Raw genomic sequence first — 25,233 nt, 5'->3', positions numbered from 1 at the left:
CTGGTCCATCTCGGTAAACAGGTGGGGGCCTACATTGGTCGTTGGGTCCTCTGACATTACTATGTCGTGGGGGATCCCAGACCGCAGATCCTGAGTCCACCTGCCTCTTGCTTCTCGAGGGACGTTGTCCCCTGGCATGAGGGTTCTGTTCCTAAGCTGTTTGTCATCTAGGGTTTCTAGGACGCTGGTTATCCCTATTCTGCCTGTGCTGTTGAGAATTATCTCGACCAGATCGAGAGGGTGGTTCTTGCTCATTGTTTCTATAAGAATTTTGGGTTTGCCTTTCCTGCTAAGCAGCGGGAGGTTGTTCTAGTCTTTGCGGACTCCTTGAGTGTGGTGGATTGTGATGATACTAGGGATGATCTGACTGCAAATTTTGATGAGGGTGAGAGTTTGGTGGCTGATCTGGCTGAGAGGTTGGTGCAAGTTGTCCTCGAGGAAACTGAATGGCTGCTTCTAAAGCTGTCTTGGAATCTCTCTATCGACGATCCATGTCAGCCTGCCGCTCATTCAGTTCTCGGTGCTGCCGATCAATCTCCATTTGCTACAGCACCATAGTTTCAGCCACATTCTCCTGGTTAGCTTTCAATGTAGCTAATTCCTCTTGAAACACTATCAAAGTTGTTCACAAGGTTTCAGCATCCATCTCTTCCTCTTCCAGTTCCACCTGTTGTTCGTCCTCTGCCACACCTTATGGAGGAGGTGGATTTGGCACACTTTCAGATGTCTACCCAGTTTGACCGCTCTCTGGGAGTTCTTTGCCCTTGTTTATCTTGAAGTCCTTGAGTTCTACTCTTAACGAAAGCACCAAAATGTTGACTGGCGATTTGGTCAACGACACAGAGTCACTAAAAATGATAAAAATAAGATGGATTGAACTCAAGAAAGAAAATGATACCAATATTTATAGTGGTTCGACCCCAAGGAATGGTAATGACCTACGTCTACTTCGTGTTCTTATTAATGTAAAACTTCAAAACCTACGATCGGTGAACTAGGGTTCATGAGTTTCACAAGGTTGAAGATGAGTACAAGTTTCGTGGATAAAAACAATATATTTCTCTCTTGATTACAAATGATTCCCTCTGAATCCCAAAAAAATTTCTTCTCAATGAATCCCATGAGTCCTATTTATAGGCTCAAGGATGTACATATGGGCCTATGTGCCGTCCTTAACTTGTGTTACTAACATATTTAAATAATAACATAAATAATGATATTTACATATTAAGAGAATTAAATATCCTAGAAATATCCAACTCATAACTGCATTTGAATTCTGGCTTCGGTCCTATGAGCAGATCTGGTCGCATATGTCAGCATATCAGCTTCCCTATTACTCAACATGTCCCTCGTGCCTATCTAGCAACTTAATTTCCTGGTCGTTGGTCGATCAGACTTTCATAAAAAAAAAAGCCACGTGCTGCTCACATTTGCCTCAATCGTGCCACGTCATCACGTAAATATTTTGGGTAAACATTTGGTAAGTTAGATATTTACCTAAATCAATTCCTATCATCATTATGATATTATTATTATATTACTATTATTATTAGGAATAATAAGGTAATAGAATAATCTCTATATATATGTGATATAACATAATAAGAATATAACAATACAATAGAGAAGCAATACACAAGTCAGAGAAAATGCTGAAAAGTTTCAGAATTTTTGTCAGACAAAAGATTATCTTCTTCTTCTTTATTCTAACATTTCTCAGACCATAATCCAAGTTCTCATGTGTTGAGAAATACTGTGATTCCTAAATTACAAACCCATGTTCTTTATGTGCCCACACACATCTTGAGGTGTAGAGAACACTCCGGAAGATTGTGATTTTAGTACTCAAAGCATTGGATAGGAAGATCGATATATATACGAAAAGACTCAAGGACACTTGATAGGCTTCAAGAGGTAAATACTCATGTTCTTGAATATTTATGTATGTTTTTATATGATATATATAAATATATTGTATATTTATATATATCTTGCATGATTAATAATATTGTATGTTAATGTTTCTGTCTGGATGTTTTCTTGATCATATAAACTACTATATGCACTACACCAAATACCCATTTCCATAACACATGAATATAATACTCATCAAAAATTATTATACTAGAGTATGGGCCCCTTTATGAAAATAGGGCGGTAATAATAAAACCATCCCGCCACTTACACTTAGCTTTTTTTTTTCATTTCATTTGGGGCCAATTCATTTCCTTCAATTCCTTCTCCTTTTTCCTCATCATTCTCTCTCCTTCACTCTTTCTCTCTCACCTTTGTCTTTGTGGAGACCGACAGCTACCTTCCCCTACACGCGCCAGCTAGGGATCTTCAGAGGCCGTCGAAGCTTCGACCATGCGGACCCAAGCCCTCACACGACAACGGAGTTAGTTCGAGCTATTCGCTTGCAGAAGGTATGTTCTTTATCATTCTTCTTTGAATTGGTTTCTCCAATGTTTTGATTGAGGTATTTCTATGATAATTGATTATTATATATATATGTATTTTTATTTTTGAGAAAATTGTGAAGATGATTAACTCCCAACTCTAGGTTTTGAAATTAGACGTTGATTACGTATCCTTGTTTGAGGCAATTAAGTAATGCCCATAAACTGTTCGGCGAAATGTGTGTTAGAGAGGTCTGTGTGGATGTGTTTTGTGTAGATAGAAGAATTGAGAAGCAAAGGGTTGGAACCGTATGCATATAAGTGGGACAGGACTCACTCTGCTAATCAGCTGCAAGAGACTTATAAAAATTTAGAAAATGGCGAAGAAATGAATGGTGAGCAAGACAATGTATCAATAGCCGGAAGAATTGTGGCTCGTCGAGCATTTGGAAAGCTTGCATTTCTCACTCTAAGAGATGATTCTAGGACAATTCAGGTATCCCCACCTCAGCTTTTTGTCCTTACAATGATCTTGCCATCTCTTTGTTAGATGGATACTTATAATAAAGAAAAAAATATAATAATAAGATGTGATTAGGTGGTTTAGTTCTTAAAAGCATGTCTATTTTATGGGATGCTTGATCTAAAATATATAAGTTAGTTACCTTTTTTTTTTAAAAAAAATGGGGTGTTTTCCAAAGTTTGTAAATTTTGGCGGGTAGGGATGGTTTCTTCAGAAACTTTCTATAAATCTTTGCTCACATTTAGTATGGAAGAATCCTCACTCAAGTTGTTCAATGTTTGAAACAGCTTTATTGTGAAAAGGCGATATTTTTAAGTGATCAGTTTGACGACCTTAAGAATATTGTTGATATTGGTGACATACTTGGTGCAAGTGGCTCAATTAAGCGAAATGAGAAAGGCAAGTACTAAAAAATTTTATCTTTTGCACCTATTTGCGATTAGGTGCTAATTGTTGAATTTATAGGTACTTCTGGGTGAAGCTATTCTTACCCTATTTGTATTGGAAGCTATTTAGATAAACCAATGCCATTTATAAAAAACGCCATTGGCTTTGACTGGCTTCTTATTTTTTTGTGATTTCCCTTTGAGGTGAGAAACTAATTGAACTTATTTCTTTGTTTCTTTAGGGGAGCTTTCTGTCTATGTGAACTCTTTTGCAATTCTTACAAAATCTCTACTGCCCTTGCCAGACAAATATCATGGTCTAACTCATGTGGATAAGCGTTACCAGCAACGGTAAGTTGAGTTTTTTGTTTCTTTTTCACAGTTTGAGTGAGAGTGCCTCTTATGGGAAATAACAAATTGTTTTCTACTGGATGATGATAGCCCACAATTCGTTGCAGTGGTTCTTGCAAAAGACTTGTCTAAATGGCTTTTTAAATAAAATATATATTTTTTGGGGTATACTTGGTTATAACTGAACTTTACTTTTCTTTTAAAGGTACATTGATATGATTTCCAATCCTGAAGTAGCTGATGTATTTCGGAAGAGAGGAAAGGTAAGTTAGGCTGAGGAGTAATTAAAGACCTTTTAGTTATTTAAAGTATATGTTCTTTCCAGAAATAGTATTTTTATTAACTTGAGGACCTTAGAACTATCTTACATGATTGCTTCAAGTGTACTTCGCTTCTGATGAAGTATTTGAATAGACAAAAATAGCATTAAATGACCTTTCCTGAGTTGAAGCACAGTTCATTGGATTTTATTTTTTTTTCTAAAAAAAAAAGGTTACGGGGTTATAATTTCTATATTAAGTTCCTTAACAGCATTAACACTTAAGGAGATAATTTATTTATGCAAGTTATAGATATTTTATCTTTCTTTTGAACAAATTTTCTCTAAATATTAGAGTGCTTACGGTGATTGAATGTATTTAGCAATTATGGAGTTGTTGATAACTTGAGCAAAAGAAGGATGGTATACCAAGTTGTTTCTAGTTTGGGCATTTTGAAGTATACATATATAAATTCAATATTATTCCCTAGATAGAGTGGTTGAGGCATCTTGCTGTTTATACATTAAAGATGTTTTGCCATTTTTTCTTTTTAGTGGATTAGATTGTATCAAAGCTATGCAAGACAGTGGAATCTTTTGGATTTCTCGAAGTTGAAACTCCAGTTCTACAAGTTTGTGGATTTTCTAACCGTTTTATGGTCATATGGTTCATATCAAGATTTAGCATTTCTATAATGGAATTTGACTTTATAGTTTGGCTGAGTTCTTATGTAAGATTACCGTTACTTCTGGCGATGCTTGTTCAATTGCTTAGCTTTTGTTCTTGGCCAAGATACAACTTATAGAATACCCTATTCTATAATTTTTAAAAAAGATAATGTCTAGTTTATTATAAAGATGACTGGAGGTTGAACTGTTGAAATGCTTAGCTGGGAATTCTTTTGGTTCATATTTTATAAATTTTGATTAACTGTATTCATTTCCAGGAATAGTTTTTACTTTTTCTGTATATGACAATTTTTTGGTGCCTTAATTTACATACATTAGTATTGTTTCTATTTGAAGGTTGGTTTTTAATTGACTTAATCAACTAGGGAGCAGCTGGTGGAGCAGAAGCAAGACCATTTGTTACCTACCATAATTCGCTAGGAAGGGATCTTTATTTGAGGATAGCAACAGAGCTCCACTTGAAGAGGATGCTGGTGAGGATTTAAAGTATATTCATTTTCTTTCGAGTGCTATACTAACATGCATAATCTCTTCAACCGCCCTTTGGTATTTCCAAGGTGTAATTTCTCCAGTTTAACTTGGTCATTTTCCCGAAGCTGTTTTCTAATTTTTATTCATTAGTTTGTGTGTATATGTCAGATTTTATCACTTCCATGGCAGTATTGTTTTGCTAAGCAAGTTTTTTCTGTGGAAAGATTTTATAAAACATTCGTTGTTTCCAATGTAGATTTCTCAAGGCTGACAGTATTTATAAGAAATTCATTTGTCTTTTAATGATAATTCTTGAGCTCTTCTTTATATCTGTACAAGAGAACACATACAGACAAATTCTTATCCGTCTCTATGCCTACACCAAATTTCTCCTCTTTATAGATTTTACTTTTTTTTTAAATTGGTTTATATAACTATTCCCATTCATTAGTTTATTAAAGTTCTCATTTCTTACAATATATATATGTATAAATGTATATATTTATTGAGAGAGAGAGATGTGCACAATGCGTAGTTTTCTACTTAGTACTCTCAGTGTTGACATTTATAATCTTATCCTTGAAGATCAATGCATATTTGCATATCCATCTAATTTTTTTTTTTTTTTTCTTTTTGGTTTGTTCTACCAAACTTTTTCACTTGCATGCACGTTTTTGGTTCCCATTATAAAAAAAAAATATCGAATATCGTCATTTACTTTTCTCTCCATATTATTTTTAATCTTTTGCACTAAAATTAAATCTCTGTGGATGACAGGTTGGAGGGTTTGAAAAAGTTTATGAGATTGGTCGAATATTCAGAAATGAAGGGATTTCAAATCATCACAATCTAGAATTTAAAGCAATGAAATGGAGCATAAGATTAAGGCCTGGAAGATTTTTCACAGTTCCTGTAAGATTGGAGGCTTTTTTATTTCCTTCTTTCTTGGACTAGGAAACTTGAGACTTACAATTTTTCTTAACTTACAATTTGTCCTCTTATTGGCATGGATATCTGAACCCTCATTTGTTTTGTAATTTAGGAGGAACTGAGAGCACCGTATAAGTCAATACAGTGAAATATCTTTAGTCATTGAGTTGTAGGATTAGACAAGTAGAAAAGTACAGGACAACTTTATTATTTACAATGAAATGGGGAAGGACTTGGATTGATGGTATGTGAGACTAATAGCAACAATGTTGAATGGCTGATACATTTTATTGAATTTTTTGATGTGAAATTTGATATTGATGATATTGATAGGGTGGGGATGTTTGCGTTATTATTAGTTAGTATGTAATGGATTATATTGCAGAGAAGTATATAATATATCTAATATAGATTGTGCCTCATAAGATATAATAGCTAATTATGTATTAAATGCCAAGTAAGATCAAAGATATTTAAGATAACCTCTTACCCCATTTCACGCTTCCTTGTCTAGTGCCTAATAATTGTCATATATATAGTGTCTTCAATTCTATTATTTGGAAATTAGATTAGCTAAATTTTATACAATTTTGATTGTATTACTAAAAGGGGATCTTGTTTCCCACTCTTTAGGATTCCATAATTTGGTTTGTTGAAAATTTAAATATTGCATTAAGAAATGGTGGGGAGTTTATTTTCATGTTAGATGATGCTGAGATGGCTATTTCATCCTATGCTTGCTATTTTTTTTTCCTTTGATTAAAATTGTCTCAATAAAAATATTTTAGATTTTTGCTGATTTTTGGTACAACATTCAGAAGTAGGGTCTTATGTACTGCCTTTTAAGCTACTTTTTTTTTTTTTTTTTACAAGTATATTGGTAGCTACTTATTATTAATATTCCTTTCGGGCTTCTATAGTAATTAGTAGCTTTTTAACCCAACAATTTTTTTTAGTACTTGTATTTTTTTTATGTGAAATCGCATGTCTACCTTTTTACACTTGTATGTTCTATTATACCTACTTCATTCAGGTTGCTATATTTGTTGGTGGTGTGGATACCTCTGCAACTGAGACAAAAGGAACAGTTCTAATTCATAGTGCTGACCAGGTAAAATTCTGAAATGGATATTTTTTGCTTGCTGTTATATGAACGTTTCTCTTCTTATTCTGGCTTGCTTATTCACGAGGTAGCCAATATACTTAGCAGTTATTTTCTGTTTTATTTTCTTTATTTCTTGCTTTTTATTTGCATGATATTGGTGGGTATTCCTGACTCAGGAATGCCAAATGACACCATCGTGAGAATACTGTTCTGTTCTGTTCTTGCTCCAGTTGATATAAAATTGCTTCTTAATATCTTGGCTTGTTATGTTATCCTTGATATTTTTATGTATTATGTGCCTTTAGGTAGTTCTCATGGTTTTTTTAATATCTTGTAGCTAGAAAATTATGCGAAAACTGAAGAAGCTAAAGTTGAGGAGCTTATAAAGGCAGTTGCTGATTCCAGTGCCAAAGTAATTGTTAGTGGAGCAGCAGTTGGGGAGATGGCACTTCATTTCTGTGAGCGCTACAAGTATATCACCTTCTATTGTGTGTTTTTATTGATTAACTTACTAATTTTCAAAACATACTTGTGATTGTTGTACATATCTAAATGCTTTTGATCTTTTATGAAATCTGTCAAAAAATTTCAAGTTTTTATTATTCTATTAAGATTTTTCTTAGCATATCTGATAATTTTATTTGGGACTTTTTCCTTGCAGGCTTATGGTTTTGAAAATTAGTTCAAAATTTGAATTAAGACGATTTTGCCGCACTACTGGTGCTGTTGCTATGGTAAGTCAGCTAGCATTTAATAGTACTCAAATTTTTTGAATTTTTTCCAAAATTCTCTAACAATATTCTTATTTGTTTTACAGTTAAAGCTTAGCAAGCCAAACCCAGATGACCTGGGACAATTAAAGAAACAAGGTAATTTTTTTGTTTCCACTTTTGTTTTTTTTTCCCAGTTTTTGTTTGTCTTGTTTCCCATAACCTAACTCTAAACACATTTCCCACTTCCAACTTAGAAAGAAAGAGAAACTTTGGGAGAATAAGAGGAATATCATGGGCTTCATAAAGGACCTCTAATAGCCATATTCACATTCTACTTGTTAATTTGGATGCCATACTTGATGCCCTGTTGGTTACCTATCACAGAGAGAATTTTGCCACAACTATTTACACATCAATGCTATGTTTGTATTGAACTTTACAGAAAGGAATTAACCTTGCTAGGTCTTTAGAGAATAAATAAATGGGGATAGGAGTTAGTACAAACTGTATGAATTGTTTCTTCATATTGGTTCTTCTTATGGAATATAGGGCGATAAATTAGTTAGTATGAATTGTCCTTTCCCTTTCTTTTTCTCCTGAGTTGCATAGGTCTGGTTTCCTTTACTTTCAATCTATCTATTTATATATATATATAGATATAGCATTGTTCCCTTTAGTTTATTCTTTTGTATATATATATGGTTTTTATGCTGAGAATTAATTTTCGAAAGTTTAAATAGGATTAAATTTGGATACTAATCTTAATTTTGAGATTTTAATTCATTTTATATATATGTATATATATTCAGAGAGTGATCCAAATATAGTCAAACATATTACTCTCCTTGAATTAGGTCCTGCCAAATGTTAGTCTCTACCTCTTTAGTAAATTTTTCTTACCAAACATTGGTCAAATACATTACTCTTCTCTTGGTTATTTTGTTGGAACTTTTCTGCCTCTTTAGTAAATTTTCCATTTTGATAGGCTTTATTGCTCCAAAGGGTTATAATAATTATTGTCTTATGAATATTTTTATTAGGTCATCCATTTTTTTGTTCATTTTTTTTCTAGTGGGTTTACCTAATGCATCTCTGTTTTAAATTGGGCAGAAAGAGGGGAAAGGTTGCTGTCTTGGAACTGGCAGTTGATGTGTACGCTATTGAGTTTGTAAGATTCATCACATTTATTAGGTATTGTTCCTTTTTTCTGTATCTGTTATAGTATGTTGCTTTATTGGTGAGTTAAAATCTTCATAATTTTGTTATGTTATGACACGAGTGTTAATTTTAGTACTCACATTCACAATGTAAATCACCAATGCCTTTTTTTTTTAAGAAAAAAACATTTATTTTTAGCATGAGTTATATATGATTATGAAACTATATATATTCCTTGTTATGATGTTTCTCTAGTAGTTGAGCGATATAGGACATGGTGGGGAAGGAGAATAAAGAAGATGATTGGAGAGGAGAATAGTAGAAAAAGAGGAATTTATAAAGAAATAACAGAATTAGTAGAAAAATAGATGAAAGAAGAATTAGAGTGGTAGAAGAGAATGAAGAGAGGAAATCTGAATAATTTGTACTGTATATATTTACACGCACTACAAACTTATATTCTCTTTCAAGTCTTGAGAATAAAATTAATAACTTAAGATTATTTTTTATGAGAGAAAATGAGTGTTGGAAAGATAAATAGAGATTGAAGCCTTACTTCTGATTATGATGACTTTTACATTGTTTTTTTTTTTGGTCAGTTGCCCTTCATATGTTTCTGCAACAGTTGTTAAGGCAAATTTATTTGATGTGGCTTTAAATACAAATATTCTTAATACTGTCTCTAATGGTTCCTTGAGGTAAGACCTTTAGTTTGATTTGCCAAGTTTAATATAGTTCTACACATCAGAGGTCAATATTTTAAAGACTGGTTGTTCTTTATAGGCCAGTCTGATTTTCTTTCTTTTTTAAAAAATCTATTTTAGGTGCTTAAACTGATTAAAAAAGGTATCGCGTTGACATCATACGCTGGAAAGCTGGTTGGGGTCATCTGGGACATGTTACTTCTGATTCTTCAATCCATAGTGCTCTTTTTCGGATTGTTTGCAGGACTTCACAAGCATTGGAGGTCTGAATGCTCTGATTCTATTTGGTCAGAATTTGCTATTTAATTTTGTTTCTTCACTGATTTGAGCTTTCTTCCTATAATCTTTTTCTTCTTTTGTCTTGTTTTTTTTCCATTTATATTGCAGAAACTTCATGTTAGCCGTCTCTTTGATGTCACAGAAATTGATGGTTTATCACTTGCTATATCATCTGTTTTGGATATTCTATACAATGTGGTTGCCAAATTTCCTAAGGTACATTGTCCATTAAACAGATGGCTACTTTTTTATTCTTGGCCCAAGTTGGAATTAGTAACATAGATGTTGGCAATTCTTGGTGCTATGGTTATTAGATGTAGTTAAATCTGAACATTGTTCTCATAGCAAAAATATTTTATACCCAGAAATCCCATAGACCTGCTTAGCGAGCCCAAGTTCGAAACTGGGGTTCCCCCTAACTTTACAATATTTAGGGTGTGGGAAACTATAACAGTTGCTATGAGAAGTGCTGGTGCGGGGACTACCTCAGGCTTTCTGGAAGCAAACTACATGCTAACTTTGAGAGCTACTCCTTTTAAGGATTGCAAATTATTAACCTTCTTTGCTGCAAAGAAGAGTAATTATATTATAATCTTTTGACTAACTATTTTTTGGGCCAGAATTCAAAAATTTTGTTTGTCTAAAGCTGCAAAATATACCTTTGTTAATAGAATTCTCTCTTTATGATTTTTGTTGATTTTGTGATTAGTACTTTTTAATTACAAGAGATGATGTTCTGTTATTTAAAATTTTCAGGATACATCTTTCAGCCTCCCCATCTTTCTTCAATCAGTTTTGTCATCTGCAACAAAACCAATATCTGTAGTTGCTGCTGTTGTCTCCTTGGTATCTTATTTTCGCAATCCTGTAAGGATTCTCTCAATGCTTGAACTGAAAACCTTTTTCATATTATGTTGTTTCCTCTTATTTGAGGGGAACTTCTCTGCCTGTTATGCATTCAACAACAACACTTAAAGATTCTTTTACTATGTTGGTGTTCTTTTTCCTTTTTGGTCTTCTGATTTTCTTAGTTTAGACTCACACATTCGTTCATCACCAACATTTTGTGGATTTTGCATGTAAATTGTATATGTGTATATGTATATATTAATATATATTGAAACACACTATCCAGTAATGGTAGATACAAAAAGAAGGGGCAGTCCCTAAATTCTTTGGCTGTTTCTGGTGTCAATAAGTGTATCACTCTTAGGTAATTTTCCGTTGTTTCATTTTGGGATTTCTCATTAACTGTTTATATTGAACTTTGTGTTCTATACAGCCTGCTTTTTTTATTGTTGTATTTGCCACCAAAGAGTTTATGGACGTCCAACCAGGTAATGCTGGTGATGGGAAGCTGCCAGCAATTGAGGTTTCCTCTGGGCCAATAAAGTCTAAAAGTTCAAGCCTTGTAGATGCAGTACTTTGTTATGTTGTAAATTCTAACAGTCATATCAATAAGAATATTTTGTGTTGAAAGTAGTAACTTTTAACTATGTTGAATATTTAAGACTCCTTGAATACGTAAAGAACATTTTGTTGTTGATGACAGTGTTGAATGTTTTAAACTAATTTGTGGATTGTTAATACAATGTTGAATGTTCTTTTTGTTATTTGAAAATCAAGTTCATTTGATGATACTAGTATATATTAGAAATCTAATTTTAATTATATAAAAAAATTAAAATATAATAGAATAAATTAGTGTTATAGAAATAATATATATAATGAGAATTTAAACATATCTAAATATAACAATAATACGAAAATTGTGTTATAATATCTATTACAATAACACTTTTTATGCAAAGAATTGTGTTATGCAAACTTCATTATATAACCCAAATAATGTGTTATACTAAAGTGTAGTATAACACAAAAAATGTGTTATACTAAACTATAGTATAACACAAAAAATGTGTTATACTAAAGTGTAGTATAACACAAAAAAAAGTGTTATACTAAAGTGTAGTATAACACAAATTTATAAGTATTGAAATGTGTTATATAATCGACTATAAATAACATAATTAAACACTTATCTATTTATTAAAATAACACAGAAAGTGTGTTATCGTTGACAGTATAATAACACATCTGTATAACAATGAGAAAGTGTTATGTAAAGTACCCTGACCTATGATAACATAGTCGGTCTTAACACATCAAAAAGTGTTATGGTATGTTTTGATAACACATTTTCGGTGTTATTAAAAGCATTTTTTCTTGTAGTGATGAGAGATGGAAAATTTTGTTGTTGTATACACTAGGCCCACCACACCTATTCCCATGCGTACTCCGATTGTTTTTCCAATACCAACTCTTGCTGGGTGCTTTGTGGGCACTCCAGCTGGCGGATCTTACGCCTCTACAGCCAGGTGCTCTGGGGGCACTCCGGTTGTATTGACAGGTGGCCAACAGGGTGCGCAGGTGGCACACCATTTGGGTGCCCAGCTGGCACATTACCATTAGGGCCCACTTGTAGCCCTTGGACCACTAGAGTGGCCTTCATGGCTAATACCATCTCCTGTAGGGCGGTGATTTTACCCTCTTGGGCATTGATCTTTTGTTGCTGGGTGGCCACTTGCTCACGGAGCACCACCACCTCCAGTGTCTCATTTGTGTCCATGGGTTGAGGGTATTCTTCCTCATAATACTCCCGGTCGCCACCTTTATCTTCGCTGTCATACTCGGTGTCTTCGTCATAATCGTCCACCATCTCAGGCATGTCCTAAGGTGGCTGACGACTGGGTTCCCCTCCTTCAACTCTGGGAGGAGGGAGTACGTCTTCTGTAACATTTCTTCCAGTGGTTACCATGGTTGTAAGTGTTTTGAATGCTTTCTTCAATCTCTCAATGAAAGCACCAAAATGTTGACTGCCTTTTTCACTATCAACCTTAAAACGAGAGGTTGAAGAAAATAAACAATGAGAACACAATAATTTTTATGTGGTTCAGGCTATAAAAGATCCTTAGTCTGCAAGTCTCTGGTATTAAGAGAATTGGAAACTTGTTAAGGCAAGTCCAATGGAGTTTTCTCAGGCAGCGTTTAGATTGCTCTGAGAACAAGGTCTTTTTCTCTCTAAAAACCGAACCCTTTACAATGAGACTCTCAACCCTTTTTATAAAGGTTGGGGTCATTAATACTAATCATTTATAATTAAAATACATTGGGCTAATTACAATAAAGGTTGTGGTCCACGCAGATCTTACGGGGCCCATTGCAGAAAACCAAACCCCAACTTTATGGGGAACATATTTGCATCTGTCAGGGTGCGACGCACATTCGCTCATGTCAGGCGGCGTTGTGGAGAATGACGATTGTCGGGTGTACGAACTCGACACCACTAATCGAGGACTGCATAAAGCTATCAGATGATCATCTGGTGGCCCACGATTGCAGTGACTGACATCTAGTGTCTATCTTAGGTCCAAGAACCAGAACCTCGGACCTGGGGGACGACTGAAGGAGGATAGCCATTTACGACGTGGCTTCACTTGGAGAACCCCTAGCTTTGAGGACAGACCTCGGATGGTAATCTACCTTGAAGGCGCTCATGGCTTACAAGTTGGCCCAGAAAGGTAGCCTCGCTTGGAAGAATCCTCGCCCCGAAGGGAGACCTCGGGGGGTAGCATACCTCGAAGATGTCTACGAATGTCCGGACTAGTCACTGTGAGTTGCCACGTGTCGGAAGGTGAAAATACGGACAACAATATTATTCTAATACGTGAAGTTTAAGTTTAATTAAATTTATTTCAGTTATAAAATGTATGGTTTTATTATTTTTAAATAATTATCATTGTAAAATATCTAAAAAAATATATTATTTTAATTTGTTTAATTATTTATTTAATTTTTATTTAAGTTTAAGTCATGTTTACAATCTATCATTAAATATAAAAATATTCGGTTAAATATAAGACTATTTCGTAAAAGTTAACGGAAAAAAAATAAAAAACCGTTAAAACAGAATTTCCGTTATGTACAAATTTTTTATATAAAATAAGAGATATATATAGAGAGACAAGACAATGTAATGAAAATAGAAGGTGATTGAAGTATTAATTTTTTTTCGAAAGTATGTAGCTTTTACACATGACCACGAGGGATGCAAAAACGTTGATGACAAATTTGAAACAAGTGATGGCATATCAGCATATGCTATTGCTATTCGATTTTTCAGCAATAATAATTAATGACGAAGGACTTTTGGCAATAAGTTGTTCACAGAACTAAACACTCCTGAGAATAATAGACGAGCATTGTTATATCTATTGGAATTAGTGTCTCTAGCAACGACAAAATTCATCGTTATTGATTTATTTTTTCTCGCTAGATGCTCTAGTAGTGACGACAATATGTCGCTACTAGTTTTTTTTACTGACAAAACTCATTTTGTTGTCACTAGAGAGTTTAACGATGACACATGTAGTAATTAAAAAGATCCTAAATGAATATTAGTAGACTTTTAAAATCGACTACACTTGATCATGTGGATTAATATAATTTAATATCGATTCCTATATATCTTATAATTTATTTTAAATTATAATGACCATATATTAATTTATACTAATTGTGGTATGCCGGATCAAATTTGGATATCCAATAGTAATTCTTTAATAGAAAATAAGGTGTATATCACATGCTAGATTTTACAATAGTGGTTATTTTTTTTTTAAAAAAAAATCTATCTACGGGTGAAATTATACTCGTAAAAAAAAAATTGATGGCAACAATTCACTTTGTAAATAATTAATACTTATAATTATTATTTTTATTAGATACGAGCAATATATAATGCAAGTTTGTTTGGTTTTATTTAGAAAATATATTAATTTATTTTTATTATGTTTCTTTTATTGACATATAAAATTTAAATAAACAAATAATAACTTATATATTATAAAAGAAAGACATAAATATATTAGAAAAATTAAACCAAATTAGATACACTTTTTTTATATATATAAAGATATGGTGCATTCTAGTTTTAAATTTAAATACTTTTATTTTCTAATTTTCTTTTAGAATAAATATCTACGAATTTCAATATAATAAAATATTAAAAAAAATCTAAGTTAACACTATGAATCTAAAAAATTTATTTGATCAAATTTTAATTATTTAATTTAAAAAAAATTAAAGCCAATAAAAAATTATATATAAATATATATTATTCAATTAATAGTTAGAGCAATTAAAATAAGTAATTTCTTAGTAAAAAATTAAATAAAAATATGTATATTCATGTCTTACTTCACTATTACATATATGTTTGGATAAACAAAATATGTTAAGTGACAAAATAAATAATTACTAAAAAAGCTAAGCACATATATATTTTTCGATTATAGTTTTAAAAACATAATTGATAGAGTAATTTAAATAATTTAGTATGAAATTTTAAAATATATGATGAGAAATTATTATGACTATTTATTTATTGGATTTTATTACTTTTTATTTTTAATATATTTACCTTATTTAGATAACTTTAAAACTAACGGTGTTAGAAAATAATAAAAAAAAAGTGTTAAATCTAACGAAAAACAATAAGTTCCATTAAACTCACACTTTAATATATAAATATATATATTTATGAGTGCACTCTTAATGGTTACTACACATGGATAGTTACTTTAATATTAACCATTGAATTAAGATCAATGATCCATATTTCTAGTTGTTAATTAATATTTCTAAAAATAAATTTTGATTTTTCAAATTTTTGGAAGGTTTACGTGATGAAAAAATGTATTTATTATGAAAATATAATATTGTAAACTTTTCATTTTTCAAATACATGTCAATTTTTAAATATAGCTAGTGTCTCTCATTGGTTGGACACAACATTAATTATGGCAAAAAAAAAAAAACTAAATTTGAAATTAATGTAGAAAAAATATATTGACCTGTTGGTGACTTACTATACAAAGTCACTATGTTATCAAATCATCAAAATTATTAGTACACATCTATTAGTAGTAACCATTGAGAAGTCTTCCATATATATATTTATTATTATTTCCAACATTTAATTAATATTTTGAAAAAATAATTATTTTTCATACTTAATTTTGTCAATCGCACCTCATTCCAAACATAACTCCTAACCTATTATTTTAATTTTTTATTTAATTTCATTATATTAATTTAATATAATTTTATTCTTATTAATTAATTTCAGTTTTCAAAACTACCTATTTATTAATTTCATTTTTTAAAATTATTTTTATATTTAGTTTTTCTAGATATACTCAACATATCCAACTACTTTTCACCTATATAAATTTATAATAATCACTAAAAATAACAAAATTGTTGTAGTACTATAGTTGTGTTTGGTAAAAATTTTGTTTTTGAATTTTTTAAACACAAAAATGAAAATATTATTTTATTTTTGTTTTTTTATTTTTAAAAAATAAAAATATGTTTGGTAACTATTTTTGTATTTTGTTTTTAAAAACAAAAAATAATAAATGCATTTGATAACTTTTATTTTTATTTTTTGTTTAACAATATAATGTGTTGATTTGAAGAAGAAAAGAAAAAAAAGAAAGTAAAAATTGAAAACTGTTTAAAAAAAATTGAAAGTGAAAAAAATTATATTTTCAAAATTTAATAAATTTTAAAAAATAATAAATAAAAATAGAGTTACCAAACACATTTTATGTTTAATTATCAAATTTTTAATTAATTAAATAAAAAACTATTTTTTAAGTGTTACCAAACAACACCTATAGGCCCGTTTGGTAAAATTTTTGTTTTTGAATTTTTTAAACACAAAAATGGAAAAATTTTTTGTTTCTTTATTTTTTTAAAATAAAAATATGTTTGGTAACTATTTTTGTTTTTTGTTTTTAAAAACAAAAAATAATAAACGCATTTGATAACTTTTATTTTTATTTTTTGTTTAATAATATGATGTGTTGATTTGAAGAAGAGAAGAAAAAAAAGAAAGAAAAAATTGAAAAACTGTTTAAAAAAAAATTGAAAGTGAAAAAAATTATATTTTCAAAATTTTAATTAAAATTTAAAAAATAATAAATAAAAATAGAGTTACCAAACACATTTTATGTTTAATTGTCAAATTTTTAATTAATTAAATAAAAAACTATTATTTTTTTAAGTGTTACCAAACAACACCTATGTTAGTAAGTATTCTTGCTTGCCACTTAGTTTACTTATATTCAATCTTCTGAAATAACAATTTAATTTTTATTTTTCTATATAACTTTTTCTATTTTATCTTTTAATCAATCCTAGCGATCACTTCAACAACATATTTGTTAAATCGTTAAATGAGAACTCTTTTTTATGAGCATATCTAATCCCACAAAATAAAATGAATTTAAAAAAATATTCAGAGGCCACATATTTTAATAAACTCTCATAAAACTTTCTAGATGATAACTTTGATATATTATTAACATATCACAAAAATTTCAAAGCCAAAATATCACTTTTAGCTATTAAAAACATCTTTTAAAAAGTATAAATTGTTTCTCGGTTTTCAATAAATAGTTTACACAATGATTGTGTTAAAGCCATAACTCAATGAATCCTGATATTTTTTAGTGATTCCAAGTTATAAGACAATATAATATTTCCTTATAACAATTTTATTAAAAAAAAAAGCATAAAATTTAGGGTTTTGGTGTGGAGTTAGACTCATTGGAAGCCATACTTATGACGTGTCTAGTTTCAAATTCTAACTTAACCCTTGAGAACTTTGAACTCTCCTAACTATTTTTGACGAAATCTTCATGAATGCAATCATCAAGCTTATAAAAACCATAATACATTATAAATATTATGCTTAAGCTTAAAAATCATGGGACACAAGCCCAAACTTTTCAACTTAACTAAAACCTTAAAGAGTACCAACTCAAATTCTTATCTTAGAACCTAGCTTCAAGATAGTGCTCTTCTAACCTTTTGTTGTCCTTTTAAGCTTTATATATCTTTCAAAATATAATTCCACACACTCAAAAACATAAGTTCATGATCAAACTTAGGAAGAATGATATCAAACCATAGGCGGACCCACATTATGCCAAGGTACTGCCCACGCTGATTTTTTTCTTCAAAAAAGTTGAATATATTATTTACAATTTAATCATTTAAATTAGGGCTGAGCATCGGGGGGTTTTCGGGTGCTCGGGTTCGGGTGTAAGAAAATAGTATCAAACCCATCCGAAACAATTTCAAATTTATAGGGTTTTTGGGTTTCGGATGTCGAGTGGGCTCGGGTTCGGGTGTCAAATGGTCAAGTTTCGGGTTTGGGCCTTCAATGGGCTTTGATAGCTTTTTTTTTGGCAAAAATGTCATTTTTGAGTTTTTTTTTACTTTTGTCTTATATTATTTTTTTACGTTTGTCATGCTTTTTTAGAAACTTAATTTGAACATAATGTATAAAAACTAACATAGTTTTCGTGCCACATTTTCATTATGCTAAACATAATGTATAAAAACAAACATAATTTCAACACACTTATAGAAAGTTAGAAACTTCATAAAGTCTCTTCCCTAACTAGTGTCTATCAAAAGTTCAAATTCAAAATGCAAACATAAGAAAAGAAAAGAAGTCATAAAGTCCAAAGTCTAAAATAGGTTCAAACGTCCAAATAGTAAATACTAAATACGAAACAGTAAACACTAAAAGATTTAGTTCATAAAGTCCAAAAAATACAACCATAATTCCCTAAACAAACTTTAGTTATTCCAAAATACAAAGTTTTTTGTCCTTCTTTTGTTTTCCTTCTAAATTTTGAAACTTCAATGTCCAAATCCAAACATTTTCAAAACAAACTATAAATTAAAGAGTAAATAAATAACAACTTAAGAAGATAAGAAAGTTCTTACTTTTTCAATTCCCAGATTGTTGTGCAGACGATGAGGGTGCTGAGGCTGAAACTGAAGATGGAGCAGGAATAGAGGGAATGCTAGCATCGGTCATCATCTTTGCAAATATTATTAAAATAAAGATAAATATTAGAATATAAAACACTTAGACACTTAAATTGAAATATTGAAAAATCCTAATAAAATTACCAGTCTCAAGATTGTCAGAAATTTGAAGCACTTCTGCTTCATCCATGTAGTCTTGAACGATGATAGGTTGATGTGACTCACTCCACTAATTCTTGAGAAAAATTAATGCTTCAACCATCCTTGGGCTCAACGAACTCCTAAAAGGATCCAAAATTCGACCCCCAGTTGAAAATGTCGCCTTAGAAGCAACTGTGGAAACTGGTATAGCTAACACATCACGAGCCATGATCGACATGATCTTGTATTTGCATCCACTACTAGCCCACCATCCCAAAACATCAAAATTATGACTGGGTAGCTCATCTGCCTCTTCCAAATATTTATCGACCTCATTTTTTTTTCTTACCACCATCCTTCTCCATTTTTTGCACCACATACTCATCATGCAAGCTACGTGACCTCTTAGTCTTGCTACTGGTACTACTGGTGGTAGGCCGAGCAGACATGACATTTGAGGATGAACCAGAAACAATAGCTTGAGATTGAGTCATTGATTGATCAACATGTGTATCAATTGACTCATGATATTGATCAAACATTGTCTGTGTAGTTTGCTCCACCCCTTAGTGCATGTTACATCATCATGAATATCACCAAAGCAATCATGGAGATAATCAAGCTTGTATCTGGGGTCAAGAACCAAGGCAATCAGAAGTGCCTCATTACATTCATCAAGCTTTCCTCAATACTTGTCATATTTCTGCTTCATATTCTTTGCCATGCCACAAAATAACTCATCCTCCTCATCATCAAGTGTTAATTCATTCAACTCCTATTGCATGTTGCATATTTCAATGAAATACTTATTGGCAATGACATATGTGGACCCACTAAACTTCAATGTTACATCATAAAATGTCTCCAGAAATCTCACAAAAACTAAGTCATCCTGCCAATTTTTTTGGATGGTGGTCCCTCCTTTAGCTTCCCATCTTTGTCAACCTCATTAAAATATTTTGAATAATTTCCATCACCTTCCATTCTTTCAAATGCCTTTCAAAATTTGAGTGCACAATTAAGCATGAGGAATGTCGAGTTTCACCTTGTTTGGACATCTAAAGAGAGAAGTCCCTTGCATTCGATACATTACTCTTTCACATATTCCTTAAACGTTATAAGCCTAGAAGGGGAAGACCTAACATATCTCACAACATTTCTAATTGCAGCAATGGACTCATGTTTTTCCTTCAATCCTTCACTGGCAAATAAGTTTAATATATGAGCACAACACCTCATATGTAAGAAATTTCCTTCCAAAATAAGTCATTTCTCTTTCTCTCTGAACTTCCTCTTTAAGTACCTAATGACAACATCATTAGAGGAAGCATTGTCTACTGTAATGGTAAACATCTTAAATATACCCCAATCATTCAAACATTGCTCGATCTCTTTGCCAATAGTTTCCCCTTTATGATCTATCACTTGGAAAAATGTAATAATTCTTTTTTGGTATGCCACATTATTATCAATCCAATGAGTTGTGATGACCATGTAATTCATATTTTGGATGGAAGTTCATGTGTTTATAGTAATAGATAGCCTCTCATTGCTCAAAACCTTTTTCAATGTCACCTTCTCTTCTTCTTATAACTTCAAAACATCCCTAGAAGCAGTCATTCAAGAAGGGATCACAAACCTAGGTTGAAGAGGTTTCAAAAAAATTTTGAAGCCCTCACCCTCAACATGTCTAAATGGTAACTCATCTAACACAATATATTGTGTAAGGGGTATCCTACAAGCTTCTTTGTTATAAGTCAATGCTACTAAGCTTGTTTCCCCCTTCTTTCCTCCCTTAACCTGTTCCAAACTTAAAATATTCTATTTTTGGTCATTTATCCTCCATGGACTAAACTCACAAACGTTCCTCAAATGGTTCCATAGATGATTTGTCCCATGTTTTCTTGTGTCACAAAAAAACCAGATTCACAATAGTTACACATACACTTAGGCGGTGGAGGCTCTTCTAAAGGATTGGTTGTTGATGGGGGTGGGGGAGGAGGAGGGTCTTCCTTGGTGAAATGCTCCCAAATGGAAGACCCTTTTGCCTCTTTCATAGGGAGGGGAGGCTTAGTACTAGAATAAGGTTTACCCATATCCATTCTACCCCTAAGTTGATCTTTATCTGTGGGGTTATCAATGGGAGGAGGAGGTCAGTCTTAATTCTCTTCCACATGAGTTTCATCGACTTCCTCAGTATCCATCACCTAATACAAATTATTTAACAAAAATACATAACTAAATCTAATCAACAGAACAACACACAAGTCTATAATCCACTACTATTGACTAACACACATTCACACACAAGCCTACAATCCATTAAAACTGAGCAGCACTCATTCACACACAAGCCTAAAATCCACTACAATTGAGCATCACACATTCACACACAAGCATATAATCCACTAAAAGAAAGATAATAGATTAAGATTTACCTAAAGCTTTTTAGTAGAAGCGAGTCGCGACTTCTTCAAATTTATCGACCACTCGGCACACACCTTCTTCTCAAACTCACTACAAAAATAAACACAAACTTTTTAGCATATGGCCTCAGACATATATATATATACATACTAAATAATTAAACAAATTAAATAAATCCAAAACAAAAAAAAATTTAGGAACTACTATTATAGTCGCTCCCTTTTATTTAAACACACAAATAATAATATGCATGTGTCTATTTGATTTGATTTGAATCACACAAATAGTGGTTGCATATGTTTTATATTATTTAATATTTACACCCAAAAAAATTCAAAACCCTTAACATAATCTATTAATCTTCACTCCAATATCAAACAATAATATATGTAACTTTAATATTAATTTAAGAGTGTATACCTGCCTGAATCCGAGCCGGAGCCGCTGCTGACAGTGGTGGTGGTGGTGGTGCTGCTATCCGAGCTGAGTGTGAGAGATAGAGATAGGTGAGGGCCGAGGGGCTGGCTCAGGCTAGAGGGGTGGCTGGGGTCCTGCTTGGACGGAGAGGGGCCGAGGCTGAGGGGCTAGTTCAGGCCGTCCTCAGGTGGGGTGGTTGGTTGGGCGCTGCTGCTGGGGTTGGGGTCGGGGAAGAGAAGAGAAGGTCACGAGAGAGAGAGAGAGAGAGAGAGAGAGAGAGAGAGGGTCAGAGGGGTGGCTGAGGTACGATGGCTGGCTAGGGTGGGGTGGCTGAGTGTTGCCACTGTTGGGGTTGGGGGTTCAAGGAAGAGAAGGTCATGAGAAGAGAAAGAGAGAGTTGATTCAAAATATTAGGGCTTTTTAGATTAGTTTAGGGAAAATAGAGAGAAAAAAAAATTGGGCCTTTTTTTCAGATCAGATTTCAGGTTTAACCCGTAGCAGCACACCATCAGAAGGTTTTGTGAGCTCGGGTCGGTCGGGTTAGTCGAGTTTTCGAGTTTTGCGGGTTAAATCTTCAACCCTACTTTAAATTGTAATTTAACCCCTTTTATATATTTTTTGACATTTAATATCCTTCTAAATTTTGCAATTATTTAAAATTTTTATGTATATTTTTTATATTTTTTCCCTTCCTAATTATGCCCCTCTTAATTCTTTTCTATATTCTCCCTCTCAGTGAACAAAATTTTCTGGGAGAATATAGAACAAACAACAAACTCTTTACTCTTTAACATTCACACATGGGTTCATTTTTGGTCTAAGGATTGGAAAGACAAAGAGGAGATGTCTTGGGTTGAGAAGGTGATGAGTTGGGTGAGATTAATGTAAATATTTGAGTGTTCTTGGGAGCTTGGAGAGAGAGAGAGAGAGAGTTTGACATTGTTTTTTGTTTTTTGTTTTCAAAGTTGTGTTGTCAAAAATGAGAACAAAAAACAGTTTTGTCGTTTTCAAAAAATAAGAAGTGTTTGGTTAATGTTTTCTAATAAATTTTTTTTAATTTTTAATATTTTAAAAAGAAAATCTTAAATAAAAAAATTAATAAATATATTTACAAAGAGAAAATTCTTTTAAAAGTTTGTAATAAGTAATGAGATAAAGTAATGTTAAAGAAAAAGTGATGAAAAATAAGAAGTGAGAAAATAAAGAGAGAACATTTAAGGAAAGAGAAAGTGATGAAAGAGAAATTGAGAAGAGAGAGATCAATGCAAGAAAAAAAATGAGAGAAACTGATGAGAGAGAAAATGAGGAGATAGAAAGTGAGAAGAGAAAAAATTGTGAGAAAGAAAGTGATGAGAGAGAAAATAAGGAGATAGTTTTTAAAAATTCTTTTCTAAAACATTGTCAAACACTCCTACTTGTTTTCAAAAAAAAAATTTTTAGCTTTTAAAAAAAATAAATTAGTTAAGAATCTATCATAGCCCCTCAACCCCATCTCTCTTACTCACCTCATTTCTCACCACAACTTAACACCTCCCCGACATATGTTGGGTGAAGCCTTCTAAATCCCCTGTTGTCGAAAAACCGTGCAAACAAATTGGTGCTTTCATTGAGAACAGATTAGGCTTGAATTCTCATGCAAGTTTCAACCCAACAATCATCATGGTGGTCACTCGCTCTATGCGTGACGAAGAAACAGAGCAGCCTGGTGATCAGGGAGGTCACCGTACGACCATTCCCAATGGAGGAGGTACATCCGCACAACGTTGCCCTGTCAAACAGCATGTGGATCAGGACTATGTTGGAAGTTCAGCCTCATGCCCACCAAATCCCAATCATGGATACCTTACTGCCATTGAAATGGAGAATGCTCAGCTGAGGAGCCACCTTGCCCAGGTTAATAGGAAAATTTAGGAGATTTTAGCTCGATTGCCCCCATTCCTGCAACTGATGCTAACGTCGCAAGGAGGCAAAATGGGTCCCACAAATCTCACATGAATAATTGACCAAACGTCAGTCGTTCTGTCCGAACTATGACCCCGAGTTTCGTACCTTTTGAATGGACTCCACGAAACACTTAACCTGTCAATCCTCGCAGGAATAATAATTCAACTCACACTCCCAGGAATCAACCTGGCAAGACAAGGCGAGCTGAAACCAACTCAAGGAGAGGAGACGTCCCAACAAATCCACCTGTGCCTCGACCAGTAACTCAGGCATGTAGGAATGGGGATGCACTACCTCCAACCCGGGAAATTAGGCAATAAGGCATCTTCCATCGCTAATTTGACATCCAACTCCACCTCGCCCACAAAGGAATACTCCAACTCATGGGGAGAGCAGAAGAAATCATGCCCCCTTAGAAGACATTTATGTCCCACATTATCGCGCCTATATTCAAGATCATCGACCCCAACCACGAGCTGTAAGCTTCCCGGATGAGAGCTATTGGACAGAGAGCCAGCGCGGGGACAGGTCTGGGAATGCTCATAATGCAAGTTCCCACATGCACGAGAGCGACCTAAGAAGTGGGTTAAGCTCTGCACAAAGCCTTCGCTCTAACCTGCAATCCGACTTGCGTGATCATCTGAACACATAAAGTGGACATCCGACTCACCACATTGATTTAAGTTATACATTGTACGCCCTAAATATCCATGGGTTATTAGCGAGCGAGAAAATGGCATAATTCTATCAGCCACGTGGAAGCCACCTACCCGGAGCTGCTGTTATAAGTTTCTACCTCTCTAGCTCGAGATAGCCAAAGGTTTAGCAAGATTACTAAGGCATCGGATCAGCAGTGTGGACACTACGAGCTGAGACTACATCAAGCTTGGGGTACGAGCTTGAGTTGACACCTCCGACCCTTTATAAAGTCAACCACACAATGCAAACGTGCATATATTAGACATCACGTGTCTACTCCATTCCTGAATTCTCGGACACGCAGCATAAACGTGCGTGTTCAGACACCCCATGACTGGTTTGGGCCATGCGGCCCATTATCCCCCTTACCTATCGATTAGACCACACTTAATTGTTAGGTTTTAGGAATTAATCATGAATGTCGCAGAAGTGACATGATGGGTAAGAAAGTCACGGGATGACCTCCTTTGCCAACACCTAGGTGTACTCTCCCTATAAATATGGAGACCCTGGGAGTTGCAAAGGGTTGGCTTCTAATTTGTAAAGAAATACCCTGTAAGGAATATCATAGATATATCAATAATATTGGCTGGTGGACTAGAAGGATTTTAACCTTTGAACCACCTAAAAAAGTATTCGAGTTATAATCTTCCTCTGAGGTCATTCATCTATTACGATTCATCACTTAGCACTAATCCCTCTCCTTATTCATATAATTATT

The 25,233-nt window shown here is 33.0% G+C and overlaps 1 protein-coding gene and 2 long non-coding RNA genes across 5 annotated transcripts; all 3 read left to right on the top strand.

The window, feature by feature from the left end:
- The first annotated feature begins 2,397 nt into the window (after window positions 1-2,397).
- On the top strand, window positions 2,398-3,254 carry LOC133805000 (uncharacterized). Its single transcript, XR_009878740.1, has 3 exons — window positions 2,398-2,429; window positions 2,680-2,898; window positions 3,213-3,254. It is a non-coding gene; the product is annotated as an uncharacterized LOC133805000 (long non-coding RNA).
- A 1,248-nt stretch (window positions 3,255-4,502) lies between these two features.
- Window positions 4,503-6,273, top strand: LOC133804949 (uncharacterized). 2 transcript variants are annotated; one of them, XR_009878715.1, is made up of 4 exons: window positions 4,503-4,553; window positions 4,977-5,084; window positions 5,860-5,994; window positions 6,125-6,266. It is a non-coding gene; the product is annotated as an uncharacterized LOC133804949 (long non-coding RNA). The 2 variants fall into 2 exon arrangements; XR_009878714.1 differs by lacking the exon at window positions 4,503-4,553 and having other exon boundaries at window positions 4,810-5,084; window positions 6,125-6,273.
- A 598-nt stretch (window positions 6,274-6,871) lies between these two features.
- On the top strand, window positions 6,872-7,952 carry LOC133804898 (T-complex protein 1 subunit theta-like). Of its 2 annotated transcripts, none has more exons than XM_062243011.1 (3): window positions 6,872-7,123; window positions 7,455-7,575; window positions 7,779-7,952. In XM_062243011.1, the coding sequence occupies exons 1-3, from the start codon at window positions 7,019-7,021 to the stop codon at window positions 7,790-7,792; spliced, it is 240 nt and encodes a 79-aa protein (XP_062098995.1). In that variant the 5' UTR covers window positions 6,872-7,018; the 3' UTR covers window positions 7,793-7,952. The 2 variants fall into 2 exon arrangements, with proteins under 2 accessions (XP_062098995.1, XP_062098994.1); XM_062243010.1 differs by having other exon boundaries at window positions 7,455-7,588; window positions 7,779-7,945.
- The last annotated feature ends 17,281 nt before the right edge of the window (window positions 7,953-25,233 follow it).

Source organism: Humulus lupulus, chromosome X (assembly GCF_963169125.1).
Source record: "Humulus lupulus chromosome X, drHumLupu1.1, whole genome shotgun sequence".
Taxonomy (NCBI): domain Eukaryota; kingdom Viridiplantae; phylum Streptophyta; class Magnoliopsida; order Rosales; family Cannabaceae; genus Humulus; species Humulus lupulus.
Note: the sequence above shows the minus strand (reverse complement) of the source record. Positions and strands in the feature narration are given on the sequence as shown.